We start from the raw sequence: 18,300 nt of genomic DNA on the forward strand, positions 1-18,300 counted from the left end.
AGAATACCTTATCTGAAAGAAGAACATTGCTTCAGATGTGTTTCAACACTAACATAATAATACCCACTTAATAGTAATAATAATAATAATTACAATATTAATCAATAACAATAATAAAACTGCCCATCTATCTGGTAACTTTCTCTATTTATAGAGTTATTGCCAACATTAAAATATAATCCATTTTCCATTTGCAATTATTTTATTTTGTGATACTTGGACAAGGAAATATAAAAAACTGGCTCATACAAGAAGTTATTTCTTTTAATCAAGAGTAAAGAGAAAACAGTACAACAGTACAACAGTACAAAATAGAGAATCTTTCTATACATACACATGGTAGGAAAAGTGAAAGAAAAATAACACATACAGGTAAATAATAAAGAGTAGCATGAAACAACGATTTCAATGTCATGTTCATACATACAGAGTTACCGTAAGTCCAGTTAGTTAAGAGTTACCAATACACACACTACTGAATGCATCAAGGCACATGTGTGACATGTGTATTTTGGTCTTGAAGTTTCTATTTACAGTGTCTTTCTTTAAGAAGAAGGTACACATGACATCATTAATAAAGGGAATTAAGAGTTGAGGCGGTAGTGGCCTCTTCATAAGACAAAAACTGGGAATATAATACAGGAGGTCACTTACAGTATTCAACAGGCACACAAACATAAACACAGACTAACACTTGTGGATGCATACACAAAACACATGATAGAAGTTTACATATAAACTAGTGCACATACAATCAGACACTCTCTATTTCTATCCCTCTCACACACACACACACACACACACACACACTCGTCGACATGGACATTTACTTCATAGACATCACAGGCACCTGTTGGGCACGCTGTGTAAAACCGACACAGCATATTGTTACTGCCACTTGTTGACAACACTATGAACAAAATGAAAAGAGTGACACACTTGTTTCAGTTGCACTCTTTTAAAGAACACCAATCGTCCAGGCAACATGTCCTCGATAGCTCCGACTGTCATGGAGCAGTGGTGACAGAGGCCCTGTGGTCATTTTGTCTAATGTAAAAAACTCTGAGACCTTCTGTTGGGCAGACGCTGCCCAGGGTCTGATAGAAGCAAGCTCAACACTACAATACATTTCCCTACCTGGAAGCTGAACTGACAATAATTCCTTCAGCATGTCACATAAACTGCACATTGTCCTGGTTTCAGTCGAGATTTTACAAAAGCTGCATCAAATCAAGTCTCATTTGATCAATCTCTGCCAACATGAGCTGCTTTAAATCCAATTATGAATGTAGAAACCGCTTTCAGATAAAGGAGTGAGTCAAATATGAATTTCATTCGTCTTAGTTCCGTTAGAGAGACCGTTTAGTGTCTACCTAAGAAGCTACTTCAGAAGCTTTAACAACATAAAATTTAAGAAATCTGGAATAAAAATGTAAATTTTGCAAAATCTCATTATACTGCAGCTTTAATCTAAAAAAGCCTAAATTGGACCTAATGTGCATCAACACACTTAACTTTGCTACATAACAACCTAAGAGACACAATAAACTAAGAAACATGAATCTTGTTAGTTCTAGGATGCAGAGCCCTTCCACGCCCCTACAGCAGGGCAGTCAGAAAAATTCCTCATATCAATGATCAACACGAGCGCTACTACAAAGATGACGGACTGACATGTTAAGCATGGCGTTGTCTATAGCCTGAAGAAGTGCAGATGCTAAGTTCACATACAAACAAAACACAAAGCATTAGTTTCCTTAATTAGACTGTGATGAAGCTCCAAATCTAATTTTCTTTTTTAACATAATGAACATAACATTCAAACGAGGCCATTATCAAAAGTCTGCATATATGATGTTCACTTAAATCCACAGGTTCAAATGTCGTCTTTTATAAAATTAAGAGTCTCTGTGAGAGCACTATCCATGCTGGTCCCTCGAGCTGCTTGCACACACAGTTCTGTTGCCAAGCGCAGGCGGATTTAAGGCAGTTTTCTTTGGGTGATGTCCATTAAGTGCATTAACATTATTGCCACTACAGAACAATACAATGGTCCTCAGTGGTGCCACAGTGGAATGAATGCTCCTTTAGTCTCAAATATTAACAATAACATACAGTATTCAATAATAGTGGTACATCAAGAGTTCATCTTTGTATGTGTGCGTGTAGGTATGTATAAAGAGTGTGTGTGTGTTGTGTGTAAGACACTGAAGACGAGTTCATTTGAAAATCTTGCCTACTTTTCAGACCTACTTCATAGGAACTACAGCTGTACAGTATTTCGGCCGATGCGTGTCCTAAGAATGAGTAACAGGCTTCATAAGACATCTCATGACGAGTGGGGAAAAAAATAATAGCAAACACCATTTCATCCAGATCTTCAAAAAAGAAACATTAAATAACCTAGAGAGAGGAGTTGTTGTTTTTTTCCCCAGAGCTTTGGAATTTCTTATGGTTCACATTATGGAATGAACAGTGCAATTTAACAACAAGGACATTTGCCCTTTTCTTTGTTTCTACAAAAACCACAGTGGTCCACTTTGTGTCTTCATCTTCTCTTTTTCCCTCGACTTCTTTTGTCTTCTTTTAGTGGTTATGACATCATTTAAAGAGACCATTTGTGTCCTCTTTTCCGTTCTCTTTTATTTCATGTGGTCACTTTTCATGTAGATTTTTTTTTTTGCATCTTATCCATTAGGCGTGTGTGTGTGTGAGTACTAGTGATGCGCGTATTGCCGCTCATTCCCACGGCTGCAGCTCCTTTCAAATTGAATCTTGTGCATTCCTGCAATGAGCGCTGCAAGGGAGCGTTCATTTAGTGCAGCCGGGTGCATCATTGAGGTGAGGTGGAGTCGCCAAAATCCTGGCACAATGGATGCTTCTTTATTTTTTGAATGTTAATGCGGTTGCAGGTCTCGAAATTGGAGAAAACCAGTCCTTTGGGCGGGTGATGGGTGGATGACTGGAGCATACATCCGGATTAGGACGTCAGAGCCGATCCGCGCATCTCTAATGTGTACACGTCATGATTTCACCTGATGTCATACAGTAGGTACGTTCTGTGTCAGCCATTTTGGATCCCATTTGGTTGACAGCTGCTTCTGATACGAGAAGCAACGTGGCACAAGAGAAAACATTTTAGAATCCAAAGTTGTCCCCTTCTAAAAAACAGTTGTCGGTCCTTTCGTTAAGGCAAAGGTAAGGCACCAAATCAGCTGCTGGTAGATAGTGCTAAAAGAAGAATCAGAGCTGGACTCTGTCACTTCCTGCAAGGTTTGAGGTCACAGAGCTCGGACCTCTGAACGTACAAACAGCCCAATGTTAGTCAGGAGACATGAAAAGTCCATAAAAGCTCATGTGTATTGCTCTTTGGTGAGGTTCCAGAAGGTTTCCAAGCTGCATGTCGTGCTGCTGGCTTCATCTGAGTGGTTACCAGCATTGAGGTGTTCACGTGGCAGATCCGTAGAGGTTCAGCATTGAGAGTCAGTGGATGTGCATGTGTGTGTGTGAATAAGGCGCATTGGGGCTCAGTGGCATTACAAACGCGCCCCCCCCCTTCGTGGTGATGTGACAGCGCAAGAGAGCCGAGGCAACGAGTTGGGCCCAACTCCTTAAAGCGAGTTCTGTGAGGTGATGGGTCGGTTTCTTCTACATGGAGTCGCAGTCGTGCTCCATCGGCTCATCAGGGCCGCTGGAAAATAAGGTGTAAAATAGATGTGAGTGGAGAGTTAGTGCAAAAATTAAGCATGATTGTGTGTTTATGTGTGTGCGTGTGTATGTGTATGTGTGTGTGTGTGTGTGTTTTCTGTACCTCTTGCTGGAGAGGACTCCCACAGAGAGCGAGGCCAAAGCATTGACAGCATCTGTTTCCTCACAGTCTCTTGTCTGAGCAGCCAGGTGGGACAGACCCACTGATCCACTGTTAGCCTTCACACTCTGCCAGTACTGACCTGTAACATCCACAAACCATCACAGGTCACACCACAGCGATATGGCTCTTGTTCTGATAGGCCACACTAACTCATACGAACTCAAACGAACGGTTGTGACTTGCGACTCGCTGAAATATTTGCAGGAAAGGCAAAATGCATTATGGGAAATGTAGTTTGTTTCACTCCTAGCATGTAAAAATGTTTTTAAAGTAGCGTTTCAAACAATGGATGACAATCTATAAGCAAGGGAAGCGATAGGTAACAGTAGAGTTTTGTTGATGACAACAACAATGAAAATTACATTGAAGAAGTTGGAGGAGGAAGAAGAAAGGGGGATCTTGGTGAGTTTGTCGGATTTATTGGATTTTCTTTCAAATGTTTTGAGGGCTTGTATTGGCTCTATTGGTCTTAATAAGTTAAAATGGTAAGAATACGGCAAAGGAGGAGAATGAAGTCTTTTGACAGGTGAAGGTCAAAACAACAAAAAGAAAGAATAAATAATAGTGCTGCTCACTTTGTATCTGTATCACAGTCTGCAGCGATTTGACTGCGTTAGCGTTGGGCTTCTGAAGAAGGACTTCTTCTGACAGTGGCTCCTACAGGACAGACAGGAAGCCATGGTTTCAATGGTTAAATGGTTAGTGACTAAAGAGATATGAAAGATTTACATGATTATTTTCATGAGGAACAACTTTCTACCGATACTGTCTAAAAACATACTGAATCCACAGATGTTAGTCAAAAAAAGACACATTTTACTAAATATGCTACAAACAGACAATTTGTTTGTATGCTTAGTTTTCTTTCAATAATTGTCTTCAGATTTGTGAATAGCCCAACCTTATTTGTCCTTATTAAGGAGAATTTTCTACAAATTCATATTCCACAAACTCTGTACAGCATTCCAGCATTGAACATACATGTTTGTCACAGATGATCTTGGATCAGGCAAACAATTCCATTACCCAGCATGCCTTACCTGTATGCCCAGGAGTGCACTGACGCAGGCTTCAGACGCATCGCAGATAGCTGTAAGGTCGTGACCTCCCTCGAGGGCCAAAACCACACGACCTCCTGCTAGAGACATCAGCTGGTGGGTCAGGAAACTGAAACCTGAGGTACACAAAGGTACACATACAAAGTATGAGTACCACGCAAAAGCCAAAAATAAGCTTGGCTGGCAGGTACAGTTGCAATGTTGACACCACATATCGTCAAAAAGTAGGTTTAATTACATTTATAATAATATCCACAGGAGAATCAAGTTTTTATTTGCATCTGCTGCTAAAAATGCGACCTTGACATTAGGACTGCAGGACTGACTGTGCAGTCTGATGGCGAGGGCTATGCTCACATTTAGCGGAGACCTTGTACCCTCCCAGAGGAGCCGGGTTGCCCTCAGCAGCATCGAATCCAGCTGACACCAGCACGACGTCCGGGGAGAACTCCTGAGCGATGGGCATCACCACAGACCTGCAGACACACAAACACAGACCAATGTGACTGACAAAACAGACCATAAAGAGACGTCTGTGTTTATGCAGTTCCTACTGGTTACCAATAGAGGTTTATGCAGTAACGCAAGTGTTATTCAACTTTTCTTTTTTACCACTAAAATAAGTGGTAATCATTGAAGATTGTGTTATACTTCAAGGAGGTTAGAAATGCACCTGTGCATAAAAAACGAAAATCCATTCTTTGAAATTGTGTATTGCTGTCTTTTGTCCAGATATGTGCCGTTGGAGCCTTAATTATACAGTACAGCTGCTCCAAGAATAGAAGGAGAGGAAACAGGTTTTTTTCTTTAGAGTCACATGCAAACCAATAGTGGAATAACAAGTCTCAGAAATCACTCATGAAACCTGGATTCTGAGATCTGAAATGTCAGTGCCACAACCAGTTCAAAATCCAGAGAGCATTAACATTAGCAATCTGCTCACATAGTATATTTTCTATTTACACTGTATATATTAATTCCACTCTATTTTTATATTTCCTTATGTTTATATTGTATGTTAATTCATTTTAGAGTCGGACTGACTTGCAGTTTGTTGTGCAGTGTGCAGGAGGGTGAAAGGACATCGGACAGTTGGAATTGATTTCTGACATGTCAGTGTGAGGTACATTTCTAAAGTCTCACTGTGTAAGTCCAGCTTAAGGTGTGACTGAGTGGAGTTGTTTTGACACCCTAACAAAACAGCAGAGTGAAATCACTATACGCATGAGAAAATGCATTTGTGTTGGAATGAACAAATCCCTCACATTAATAGAAAAGGAGTGAAATCTGAAACGAACAACGGCACATTTCAACACAATGTGCAAACCATGACAATGTACTTTCCCAACCTGACTTGTTGCCCACATGTCAGTTGATTCACAGCTTAATGAGTCACTTCATTTCATAACTATGTTCCTAATATTCAGTAAATAGTAGGTGTTTAATTGGGCATTTCAAAACTGGACCATCTCCCTGACATGACTAATATTTATGATCAAGTCTAAAAAGATAATTTACATAAAAAGTGGAGCAAGGGTTTGGCTGATCCCAGACTCAGCAGCTTGGGCAGAGCTGACAAAGGACCATTGTTTCTCTGCTGAGGCTGCAGCAGAGTGTGTGTGACAGAGTCATATTGTTTTGTCAGCTCTCGTAGCTGCACAGTGTTATTTGTGAACTTCAAACACGTGAACGTTTCCTTAATGCTATTGTTGTTAAGAAGAGAGCGGAGCTGTCCCGAGGTGGAAAGAGGCTCAACTCTGTGGCTCGATGCTGTCGGCGGAGTTCAAAGTCGGAGTGTGCTGGTCTGTTTCCCATTAGAGGCTTGTCACTCGCCTCACGTCATTGACAACACAGAGAAAAGAGGAAAAACTGCCCATCTGGGATCCATTTAACTTCATTATTCTGCCTGGGGACTTTGGAGACCTCCCTCCCTCCCCTTCATACACACCACACCAACACACACGCACATATTCAAACACATACTGCTGTCATGACTGCATGCAGATGGACAACATGAGCTCACACACAAAAATGAGCCCACATACGTAAAACACTAACACACTTCAAGCATATACACGCAAATACACAACACAAAGACAAAGGCGGCACATGGATGAAATTTCATGCACATACTGACGCAAACACATGACGCGGAAGTGGGTTTTACTGTGTCACACTTTTACAACGCTGTGTGTTGCATGTTGGGGTTGTATTACGCTTTAATTGGATGAATAATTACGATCCATTAAGCAGACCTACACTTCATCATAAACATGCGGATATGAAGCAGAGCATGCACACACACTCCTCACACACACACACACACACACACACACACACACACACACACACACACACACACCTAACCACAAAACCCGACCCCACCTCTCCTGTAGACCCATTAAAACTCCTGCGCTCCCCCCAGACAGTAACTACAGACAAACTAATGGAAAGATGGAGGGAAGGAGGGAAGGTGGATGAAGGGGGGGGGGGGGGGGGGGGGGGGGGGGCGCTTATTAAAGATCAATCAAGGGAGGAGAAGTAGAGTTGGGGGAACCTGTGTGTGTGTGTGTGTGTGTGTGTGTGTGTGTGTGTGTGTGTGTGTGTGTGTGTAGGGTGGTGAGGGTCAGGGTGATGGAAAAGAAGGGGGGAGGAGTGTGAAGGATAATGTGAAAAAGCACCAAAGCCCCCTCTCTGAAGTTGCAGCACTCAGACTTTACCCATGAACCTCTTCTCCTACTCTTTACCTCAGACCATTCAACACCTGCAAACTTTATTAATGATAAATTATGCATGGTATGCATTATTTCATAAAACGCTATTCATAAAACCTAAGACATGTTCCTCTTGCTTCTCAGTGAGTACAGTGCAGTAATTTACTTTCTCTGCACATTTACTCACTAGAAATTCCAGATCCGCCCCCTGATCCAGATCAGTACCAAAGTTTAAGGGGAACTTTTTCGGAAATAATGTCACATTTGGAATCATAAATTCTGATTTGTTGTCGAACACATTACTTAATTTGGGAAGATTTTTCATCCATGTATGAAAACACAGCCTATAACTCCAGTCTTCATAGAAGAGTTTGCAATGTACGAATCCTTGATGTGTATGGAGAAGAAAACAGCCAAACAACTGCTCATAGAAAGAACTGCTTAGAATCTCCGTTACTATTATTATTAACTTAATTTGATTTGTTTTGTGTTGTTTTCATTTCAATCTCACTTCATGTATCTTCTTGTCCGTATTTAAGTTTCTCCTTGTTGTGGACTGGGTTGATGACAGTTGATGTTTTGGGCCTGTTTACCTCATTGAGACATTAAATGTGATGTGTGTGGCTGCATCATTAACTTGTACAGCGTATCTGGCATCCTGGTGGCCTCTGTATCTAAGGTACTGACCAGGTTCAATGTTCAAGTCCACTTTGTTGCATGCCATCCTCTGTCCTTTTTTCCCCTCATGTCTCATTTTATAATTACTAATAGAAAAACGTTTTACCTGGAATCAGGGATTCGTATTCACATCACATACTAAAATTAAATGATTCTCTATAACTGAGTGGACAATCATCTGGAAATATTTGTCCCATCATCTCATCATCTGGAGCTACAGGCAGACTGACACAAATCAAATTATTACTTAGAACTTATATCAGGTCCAGATCTGGAGACAGGGCCATACAAGTGGCATTATGTAATAAAAATGATTATTTGAAACAGTTTTGTTGGCGCCCTTGATCATGAGGAGGAACTTCCATCTTAATTCTGGGAGAATGGTTGAACTCAATTTTGTAATTTGATCCTTTTTTTCTCTTAAACTCTGTTTTCTGTTGTCTTCGTGACATCGAGCTGCGGCAGGTCCACACCTTCCTCTCTGAATACTGTTCTTGGACAACACAGAAGCTCTTACACATCCAAACACTGAAGACGGTCTGTCACATGAAAACAAAACACTGCAGCCAGCATTACATCGTTCGCTGCACACACAACGTCTCCTGTGCAAACAGGGAGGAACACATTCTAAATTCTAAGCAGATGGATGTGAAAGTATCAAATATCGAGCAGTTCAAAGCTGCAGTAAATTGTTTTCTTCAGACTCCAGAAGGAGGGCACCATTTTAAAGATTACATCTAAATCAAATATCTGGTTGTAAAACGTGTCTCCAAACAAAATACCATGCCACATTATGGAATACCATAATATAACATGCAATATTCACACTGCACACAGGACATCTGCGGCCAGATGAACATGTTCTCTTATAACAGCTCTCACTACCCTACATGTTGAACACAGTCACATCTTGAGTGTCAGGTTTCATGTCACTGCCTCGGAGGTGAACTGCTCCCTCTCAAAAATACTGGGTGCACAAACCCCCACCTACAAATTATTCTCATACGTGAATCTGTCTTTCTGCTGCTCTGCTCCAAACAAAGGTCAGAGGTCAGGATCATACTACAAGGAGGCAAGTCCTGGAGCAGCCTCTTATGGCCGAGGGGGCCTTTGCCTTTTCATTTATCTACTCAATCCTGAATCAATCTGTGTAAGATCAATCTGTTAAGAATCCCAAAAAGTGCATTGTTGAATTTGGTGTGAATTGGACACACAATGTGTTCAACATTAAAGCGCTTTGAATAAAGAGGCGTCCTGCACTCCAGCAGTCAGTGGGTGTGCAGCTTGGACTAATCATCGTAAGTGATCACAACAACAGCGGGCTCACAACAATGGGCAAATTCACGACAACGGAAACAACCACTGATTCTGCAGTTTGGGCTTCTGAGTCCAGTTTCACAGAACTTTGAATAAACAGGTGAACAGCTCTTTATGCAGCAGCAGTGGTGCAGCAGGTCTTTACTTTTACAGTTTCAGGAAGACGGGTCATGCAAACACACTGCACTAGTATCTAAATCTTTTCAAATGAGCAGAAATCTTGTGTATCAGCAATGACAGGAACTTAATGCACTGAGGCAGATCATTGCTGTCTGGGCCTGTCTGCTTATTTTGTCAGTTTACTAATGTTCGGATCGCGGCCCACCCACCTAATGGGCACTTGAGTGAGTGCGTGTTTGATTTTGTGTTTGTGCTGCATATAAACATATGCATGCTTGTGTGCATGGGCAAAGGTTCCCCCCTGTTATGTCTGTGACTTTGCCACTGTTCCCCTTTTCCAGTAACCTTGTGGTTACGGCAGTTTCCTTGGGGTTTGCTCCACCAGACAACCAAAAAGCCCACACTACTGAAGCTTTACTGGTTCCAAACACCCACCGACAACAATTACCCAACCCACGAGCAGGAAGTAACAAGCTGTAGTCTGTCAAACACAAGACCTGGGCGCCATTTGCTGTAAAGCATCTGAAGTTACTGGAAACAGGCCCCGGCAGACACATGCTCTCCAAATGACAAGGATTATTAACTACGCAAGAAGTACGTCAGAGGCGATGTGAGGCCGAGCTTCTGATCAGCTTCGGTGTGTTTGTTGTGGCTCAGTGTAAAGGAAGTGAGAGGGGTTGTCTGATTACAGCTCCACTTAATGTCCTTATCCTGATCAATAAAACAGCTGGTGGCAAAACTATAGTTGGCTTTTTTCGCCAATTTGACTAGATTTCACATCCCAGACACAAATTAAAGCCAGAAGGACAGAAAAAACGATTTGCATTCCTTGTGTCCTGGTCTTACTTTGTGAGCATGCGGATACAATGACAACAGGAAGAGCTATTGTGGCTCATTGTCTCTGCACCGTGACGGCTTTTTGTGTCCAGATCTTAATAAGAAAGAGCTGCAGTGACAAATACATACATGATTTACAACTTTTAAAACTCTTCTCAAAATAAGTTTAAGGAGGCCTTTTTAATGTACTGGATCTGAGAACTTCTACATCTCTACAACATAACGAGATGGGCGACTAAATAACGAAAAGAATATGAATAAGCGAAAGCAGATGCCTCCATAAAGGACACATGGGGTCAATACTTTGATGAGTATTAAAGTTATATGAATCACATGCTATATCCTTCACAGTAACCAGATCTTTGCCAAACCTATGATCTATGGGAGATTTTGGAAGAATATGAGATGTTGTTCGTCCCTGCGGTGTACAGCGCTCCCACAGACAAGGAGGATCTGCATCAGGGAGCACTCTCACTCAGCTCAGACACTTTATGCCAGTTTTTCCCCTTTGATTTGTCACCCATCTGTATACATGTCGTCAGTTTGTGTTGCAGTGTATAAAAGAGAGCAGTAGCCGGTTCTACCTGAATGCGGCGAGGTACTCAGCATCTCCCATGGGCGGGTCCAGTCCTCCCGTCCACGCCACGTTAACATTGAAGCCCTCACCTGCTCCAGAACCAACCTAAAACCAAAAAATTCATATATTTAGAATTTATCTTAATTCTTTTGATTCACCAAAGGGCTACAAAGGATTGTGGATGTCACCCACCTCAGCCGGTGACCCACTGCCAGGAAAGAAGTTCCCGTCGTCGTAGCGATGAAGCGAGATGTAGAGAACGCTGGGGTCGCTGTAGAATACTTCCTGGGTTCCGTTACCATGGTGAACATCCTAGCAGCAGAATGAAGGAAGACCCATTACTACTAAACTGTACAAATCAGCACCACAGGATATAACTTCACGTCAGAGTTTCACAGACACGCTCACATCAAATATCACATCAAAATAATTAACAATGGTGAAGATCTGCATGGAGTGAGAGTAAAGAAACCATCTTACCCAGTCAACAATGAGGACCTTGCTGACGCTGAGCTTGTGCTGGAGCTGCTTGGCTGCTATTGCCACTGAATTGAAGTAACAAAAACCCCTGTAGAAAACACAGTGGATACATATGAATATTAAAAAGTCGTTTTCATTAACCTCTCCCATAGATAGTTTATTTTCCATTGTTGTTACGTGAGTGTTATACAGTCATAAAAGGTTCAAAAAGCCTCTGTGCCTCTGATTTGTCTGTAGTGTAAGTCAGTGACTACGGGTACATGGACACCGATATCCCAATATAAACCCCATTAATAAATAATGACACTAGCTGTAAACAGCATTTTATGATTAACCTAACCTGAATAAGATCACACTCAGAATAATCAATAATCAAATTAAGACATGTGGAGTATGACAATCTTAGTCACATTATGTAGACAGTATACATCTTAATCTTATTATAACGTCCACGTTTTCACATCATTTTGCAACGTCGACATATCGTAGTTACCAACTGCTTGGCGATGCTACCCTGGGTGTAAACTAGATAGAAAAATAAAAAACAGTTCTAGCTTTTGCAAAAATAGAAATAAAAGTCTCTAAAGGTATAAAGTAGCATCCTACATCTAACTAAACTATTCCAGGTTGAGGTTTTAAAACTGGTGGAATAACGTATAAAGTATTAATCTTACTTAATGTTTCCCTTTTTCTTAAATATCCTTCAAAGGGAAGCTGCTGACCGTGCAGCACTCTCTGTGGTCAGGCTGAGCATGTGACTGACACACACACACACACACACACACACACACACACACACACACACACACACACACACACACACACACACACACACACACGCACGCACACACGCACGCACACACACTTACATTGGATTGGAGGGGTCTGCGTGATGCCCAGGCGGCCTGACCACAGCAAAGCCGTTCTGTGCAGAGGAAGAAGATGCTATCAATCAGTGTGTGACTGGAACTTTAAATGCACCGTCTTAATCTTACTTTTTATACAGTACAGGAATTAAACAGAAAAGTAAAATTCTTCCTCAAAGGCACAATCCCGCTACCGAAATTCAAAACCCCCAAATAACAGACAACAACCTATGCTTTTTGGTCTGTGTCAGGTTTGTTTACATCAGTGCCAAGTGTTATGATCATAATCTTAAATTATATGAGAGAGAATCCCTGTAATGTATATGAACACAGGTTCCTTCCTGTAGCCTCAACTCACAGCTCCTCACAGCAGCAGCACAGGGACACACTAGCGCCCATGAGCACAACCAACAGACATGAACTCTCTTTTATGCCTCCTGTTCTTAAACCGTTTTATATATCAAATTAATGTTGGTAAAATGTTCTCTGCCCTTCCTTATGATTCCAAAAGATATGAATTCCTTGTTTATTATCATTATTATTATAAGTTGTTGTGTAAGGTTTTCATTTTGAATTAGCCGCTCTTCTTTGCCTCAAAGAGTAAACCCCAAAGCACACACACAAGATCAAATGGATGAGTTCCGGTCATTCATGGTGCTTATTGTAAATGAATATATACAGTGGTAGCAGTGTAGTGGTTTGTGTGCTACAATGGCTCATCATAGGGTGCCCTTTATTGTTTTGCACATTTCTGTTGTTGCTTTATTTTAGGGTTGAAATGTTTGGAATGAAGCTGCCGCCTTTTATACGCTTTTAGCCAGTGGTATATTTACATTTGATTTCAGGTTTCTCCCAGACTTTTAACCATTGTGAGGAGGAGAATGAGGAAATGGAGGCATTTTTATAACAGGGAAAACTGAAACCCAGTCATCTTTGAAGTGGCTTGGTGGCCTCTTAAGGCAGAGTGAGGCACACTTTGCATTTTGAAGTCTCTCTCAGAGCCTAGTAGTTTTCATTCAGGGACAAAGCATCGTTAGCTGTGGACACACGCACTCCAGAATGACTTCACAATGTTTTTAACGTTGGTTTTGTCCCATTGCCCAGTGCCTGGAAATATAAACTTTGCATGTAGGAGTGTAACATCATTTTCATGTCTCTGCAAAAATAATATGTATTTAATCAATGTTTGGTGTGGGAGTAGATCCACCTCGTGCTTGAGTCACTTACGTTATGGCAGGAACACATTACAATATTGAAACTAGCTGTTTACATACTTCAGATACTAGTGCAGTCCCTGTTTGGAATGGTCTGTTCTCTTGTCCTGTGTTAAAGCTCCTGAGCTACTTCAGAATGATTCCTTGTCATTAGCGAGTCCTCCTCAAACAGTTCTACAATATACTGCCCCTTTTGTGTGCAGAGCTTTTTATAAACAGTCTATGGTGCAAAGAGAAGTTAGAAAAACCTTGTGTTCATCCTACCTGTCCTACTGTTCATGTGTGTGCTTCATATATAAGTTTGAATGATTTGAACTGCTGTTATTTTTCATACATTGTGTTATTTCAGAGGTGTGTTAAGCAACCTATACAATCTTCAGACCCAGGTTACAAGACAATTTGCCTCAAAAGAAAGTGATCCCATTATTGTTGTTGCCATGATGGTCGCCTGTTTATGTGAAGTTTACCTGATGTGAACACAGTGCATTTCCAAATCGCTACAAATTCAACAATGCACCTTTTCGGACCACTCTCTGTGGTCTGTGGTAGGTTTTGACCTTTTGGCAGGTAACTCGCAGAAGAAATTCCAACAAGCTGCCTGTTATGGAGTTGACAGAGTAACTTCTGGCGCCCTTGTCCGTCTATTTGACAAAGTCGCATCCTTAGTGCAGAGCGACTGCAGAGTGTAGTTTCTCACCTTCAGTTCTCCTTTGGCCACTCTGCATGCCAGCTCCACTACGCTGCCCGCCGCCATGCGTGCCGCCGTAGAGGTGTGCGACTCGTTCCATATTGTGTCATTATCAACCTGCCGATTAACAGACAAATGATGGAGGTTATTAATCTATTGATTAAAAAGAAATATCCACACATATCCAAAAGTGGGGAACTATTACTATATGTGTTAATTATTTTTTATAACTGGCGAGTATTCCACACCTCAGACAGACCTTCACACTGATTCTAAATATGATTCCCACCTGTACATATGTGCAGGACATGGAAGAAAAGTGAAGAATTTCTCTGGGGCAAGGATGACCCAACTTACAGCTGTGACTCGAAAGTGAAAATGTTACACTCTCTAATGTTGTGGTCAGACTCATATTTGCAACTAATTTTATTTTCCCTTTCTCTGTGCTGTTTGTTCACAGGCTGGCATTACTGTCCATCTGGCTTGGACAAGAGAATTCCAGGCATTTCTTTTATCCTGGTCGTGGACATATTGTTCCCGTTAGTCTGACTTGTCATGGTCTGACGCGGACTGACAGGCCCACATTAGCATTTGGCCCAGCCGGCTCTCTTTTCCTCTTTAATATCCTGTCTTCCTTTCTGTCCTTCTTGTAATTCTTTTACTCTTCTTTGTTGCTTTTCTTTGAAAAAACGTCATCTTTCATGAGTGAATTGAATGTGGTGTATTGTATAGCTTTCATGAAGAGCTTTGGAGAATTATGATCAAAAATAGAGTTGTGTGTGTGTGTGTGTTTGTGTGTGTGAGCATCTTTTCTCTTACCCCTACTCCTCTACATGGCAACATCACAAACATTCTCTGAGAGAGGATTCCTGAGGAAACAAAAATTTGTGTTATATTTTCAGAAATATATATTTGTATGTAGTTTTTTACTTTTTAGTATAATTACTTTATGCTATGGAGGCTAATGAAGGCATAGGTTGGCCTGACATAATCCCTTGGCACAAGACAACTATTGTTACGCTCTATACCTCCATCAATCCTGTAATTTTTTGTAAGCATAATGTAGGTCAAGGACATTACTCTGTAGACAAAATGACTCGATAGTCATGAAGCAGAGTTCACCTTTATCATTTTTAGACTTTACAAATCCATCACTGTGAGGTGTATACATACCGGCCAGTTTGCGGTTATCCAGCTTGAGTCTGTTGAGAGGATTTGTGCCATAGAGCAACACATGTCGCTCTGTGTGGACTGACTGCAGCTCCTCCAGAGTGGCTTTACGACCACGAATAGTCTGTATGGACACGAAGGTATTATTTGACTCTCTTATTGTTAATACTTTGATGCTGCACAAAGATATGTTGTTCTTATCAAAGTTCTGTTTCAGAAGAATCTGTACCTTTAAACTCAAACTTCATATTTTTAAATAAATGATATCTGATTTTTGGATGTAGGGTGAAAAATGTTTTCTATTTTTTATAAATCAGTGTCTGCACCTTTCTCAACGTTATGCCAAACATAATCTGTGTGTGTGTGTGTGTGTGCGCGCTCATACTCATACCTCACACTCTCCCCTTAGGCCTCTCTCCTGTAGTCGAGACCAGATGCTCTGTATCCTGCCAGCATGCTCTGGGTGACTGCTATTGTCCCCACATGTACACTGGTGCTTCAGCATTTGAGAATCATATACCAGACCTGCGTACAAACACAAACACACACGCAAGCGTCATACAGACATTTTCAATTTCCCAGATGAAGAGAACAGTGAGGCAGCGCTTGCACTCTAAGGTTAAAACACTCACATACACTCGTTGAAAGTTTTTGGACAAACACCATCACAGTTATCTGTGTCTTTAATTTTTTATGATCCCAAAGGCAGAAGAGTTGTGACGGATCGATGACCTAAATTCAGGAAGTTCTCCTTCCTTTACAGAGATCGACATTTTAGGAAATACACGTATTGGCAATTAGCAACTAGGGGTAACACCTGTGTGAGTGATTTTAATCTTATCCTTTAACTCTAACAACAATGTAAATCAGTGCATTTACTGTCATTTCAAACTACTTATTTAAAAAAAATTGAAATGGCACAGTTTGACTCTGGCCTTAAACCAAACTACACTGCTTGTCAACTTTATCATTTCACATGGGAGCAAGATGGCCGACAACATGCATCAAAGTTCACCAGCTTTATTCCAACCAGGAGGTTGTGGTCGTTAAGTCAGGATCTTCACCCCTATAAGCCACAGCTGTATTTGAAATATAATGAACACAATTATTATATGTACCAATTTTAACATGTTATAGTCATGTGTGACTCACCAGTGGTGAAGCGTGGTTTGCTGCTGGTGTCCTGTGGAGCCAAGCTCAGGGTCTTCTCGGGCAGAGTGAGAGAGGTGGAGGCTGGGGATGACTGTGCCCGAGACAGGGGGCGATGGATGCCCAGCCCGCTACCAACCCCGCTGCTGCCGCGTAGCATCGGCACTGCCAGCGTCTCCATCTGTCGATGCAGCTGCTGCAGCTGCTTCTGCTGCTCCCATAGCAACGACTACAGGAAGAGTTGGGGTGATGAGGATGAAACGTATTCACATTATGGATAAATTCAAAATAGATATAATGCACATAAGAAAAGTGCGTAGAACTGACGATAAGATCTGTATATATCACTGCTCATAACAATCATTAAAGTTTGCAACATTAATTGTATTGTGGCTGATATTGTGTGACGGAGGTTGCAGAGCTTCTCCAGCCTAATATTATTAAAACTTCTGACCTGACATGAACCATCACGAGCAGTCTTTATCAAATATGATCATTTCAATCTGGGCTATATTTTTGATTCTGAGCTCTTCCTTAACTTTATTTTATTTTAATACTTAAAACTCTCAGCTGTGTGCTTTGTGTTGTTTGCAGTTTCCACATTTTCTGAAAAGCTCAGCATGTACGTGCACTATGCTGAAATGATCACTTTAAGGCAACCAGTAGTTGTAATAGAAAGGATGCGGCTGCAACTAGAAACATGCAAGTGCAGGTGTTACGCTGCCATCTGCAGGACAAGTGGATAAAGTCATGTAGGTTTACTCCATGTGTCCACCCGCTTGCTGTGTTTATCGACCTCATGTATAACAATATACTACGTTTTCCAACCTGGTTGAGTATGAGTGCATGCTGCAGGTTCAGTTGCTCCTCATGGCTATTGGATGTTGTTGGCTCCGCCTCCCTCAGTGAGTCTGCCCGCGCTCTGCTCTGATAGGTCGGCTCTGTGGGCGACATCCCACCACCGTCCTCTGAGTCCATGTCCTCAGAGGGGATCTGATGCAGTCTGGGCTTCTCGCTGGACTTGGACATCAGCTGCACATGCACACGCACGCACAAAAAAACACAAACACGCATGAATTTAAATTGGCATGAAAAACACATGCAGATCATTTTGTGTAAATGCAGATGAAGACATTATCCAGTAATAGTCTACTCATTAAAATATACAAACGCAGACCCAGCACAATGGCTGATGGAGTGTAAAATATGATGTGCAGATCTTTTTCTTTGTTACCACAAGATTTACCATGCACAGACTGATGAATCTGAAGTGCTTGATAGAAATAAAATGTTGCTGTGGTCACAACAATCATCATTAGCGGGTGCAGCCTGCTGTTGGGACAAAAGGCTGTTTACATAAACTGTAGTGATCACTTCTAAGATTACAGCCTTGATATTTTTATTGTTGTCCTTCTGAAAAAGGACTGTCTAAGTGTAATAAGTGTAATAAGTAGTGTCTCTTCTATAATTTATCTTGCTCATAATAATAATATTAGATGTTGGAGATAATGATATCCTCGATCTGTTTCACACTCTTAATGTGTGTAATATGTCTGTGTTC

The 18,300-nt window shown here is 41.3% G+C and overlaps 1 protein-coding gene across 5 annotated transcripts in view; it reads right to left on the reverse strand.

The window, feature by feature from the left end:
* Positions 1-243: 243 nt before the first annotated feature.
* Positions 244-18,300, reverse strand: part of hdac7a (histone deacetylase 7a) — a 69,135-nt gene continuing 51,078 nt past the window's right edge. For all 5 annotated transcript variants that reach the window (XM_034591691.1, XM_034591690.1, XM_034591693.1 and 2 more), the window contains 15 exons: positions 17,568-17,771; positions 16,743-16,968; positions 15,982-16,115; positions 15,594-15,714; positions 15,240-15,289; positions 14,430-14,537; positions 12,522-12,577; positions 11,653-11,740; positions 11,365-11,484; positions 11,180-11,277; positions 5,287-5,405; positions 4,912-5,045; positions 4,447-4,528; positions 3,812-3,950; positions 244-3,691 (listed from right to left, as the gene is read on the reverse strand). In XM_034591691.1, the coding sequence (XP_034447582.1) occupies positions 3,649-3,691; positions 3,812-3,950; positions 4,447-4,528; positions 4,912-5,045; positions 5,287-5,405; positions 11,180-11,277; positions 11,365-11,484; positions 11,653-11,740; positions 12,522-12,577; positions 14,430-14,537; positions 15,240-15,289; positions 15,594-15,714; positions 15,982-16,115; positions 16,743-16,968; positions 17,568-17,771 (1,722 nt within the window). In that variant the 3' untranslated portion in view covers positions 244-3,648. The remainder of the gene's footprint in view (positions 3,692-3,811; positions 3,951-4,446; positions 4,529-4,911; positions 5,046-5,286; positions 5,406-11,179; positions 11,278-11,364; positions 11,485-11,652; positions 11,741-12,521; positions 12,578-14,429; positions 14,538-15,239; positions 15,290-15,593; positions 15,715-15,981; positions 16,116-16,742; positions 16,969-17,567; positions 17,772-18,300) is intronic.

The sequence above is a fragment of the Hippoglossus hippoglossus genome, chromosome 7, assembly GCF_009819705.1.
Source record: "Hippoglossus hippoglossus isolate fHipHip1 chromosome 7, fHipHip1.pri, whole genome shotgun sequence".
In the NCBI taxonomy this organism is placed as follows: domain Eukaryota; kingdom Metazoa; phylum Chordata; class Actinopteri; order Pleuronectiformes; family Pleuronectidae; genus Hippoglossus; species Hippoglossus hippoglossus.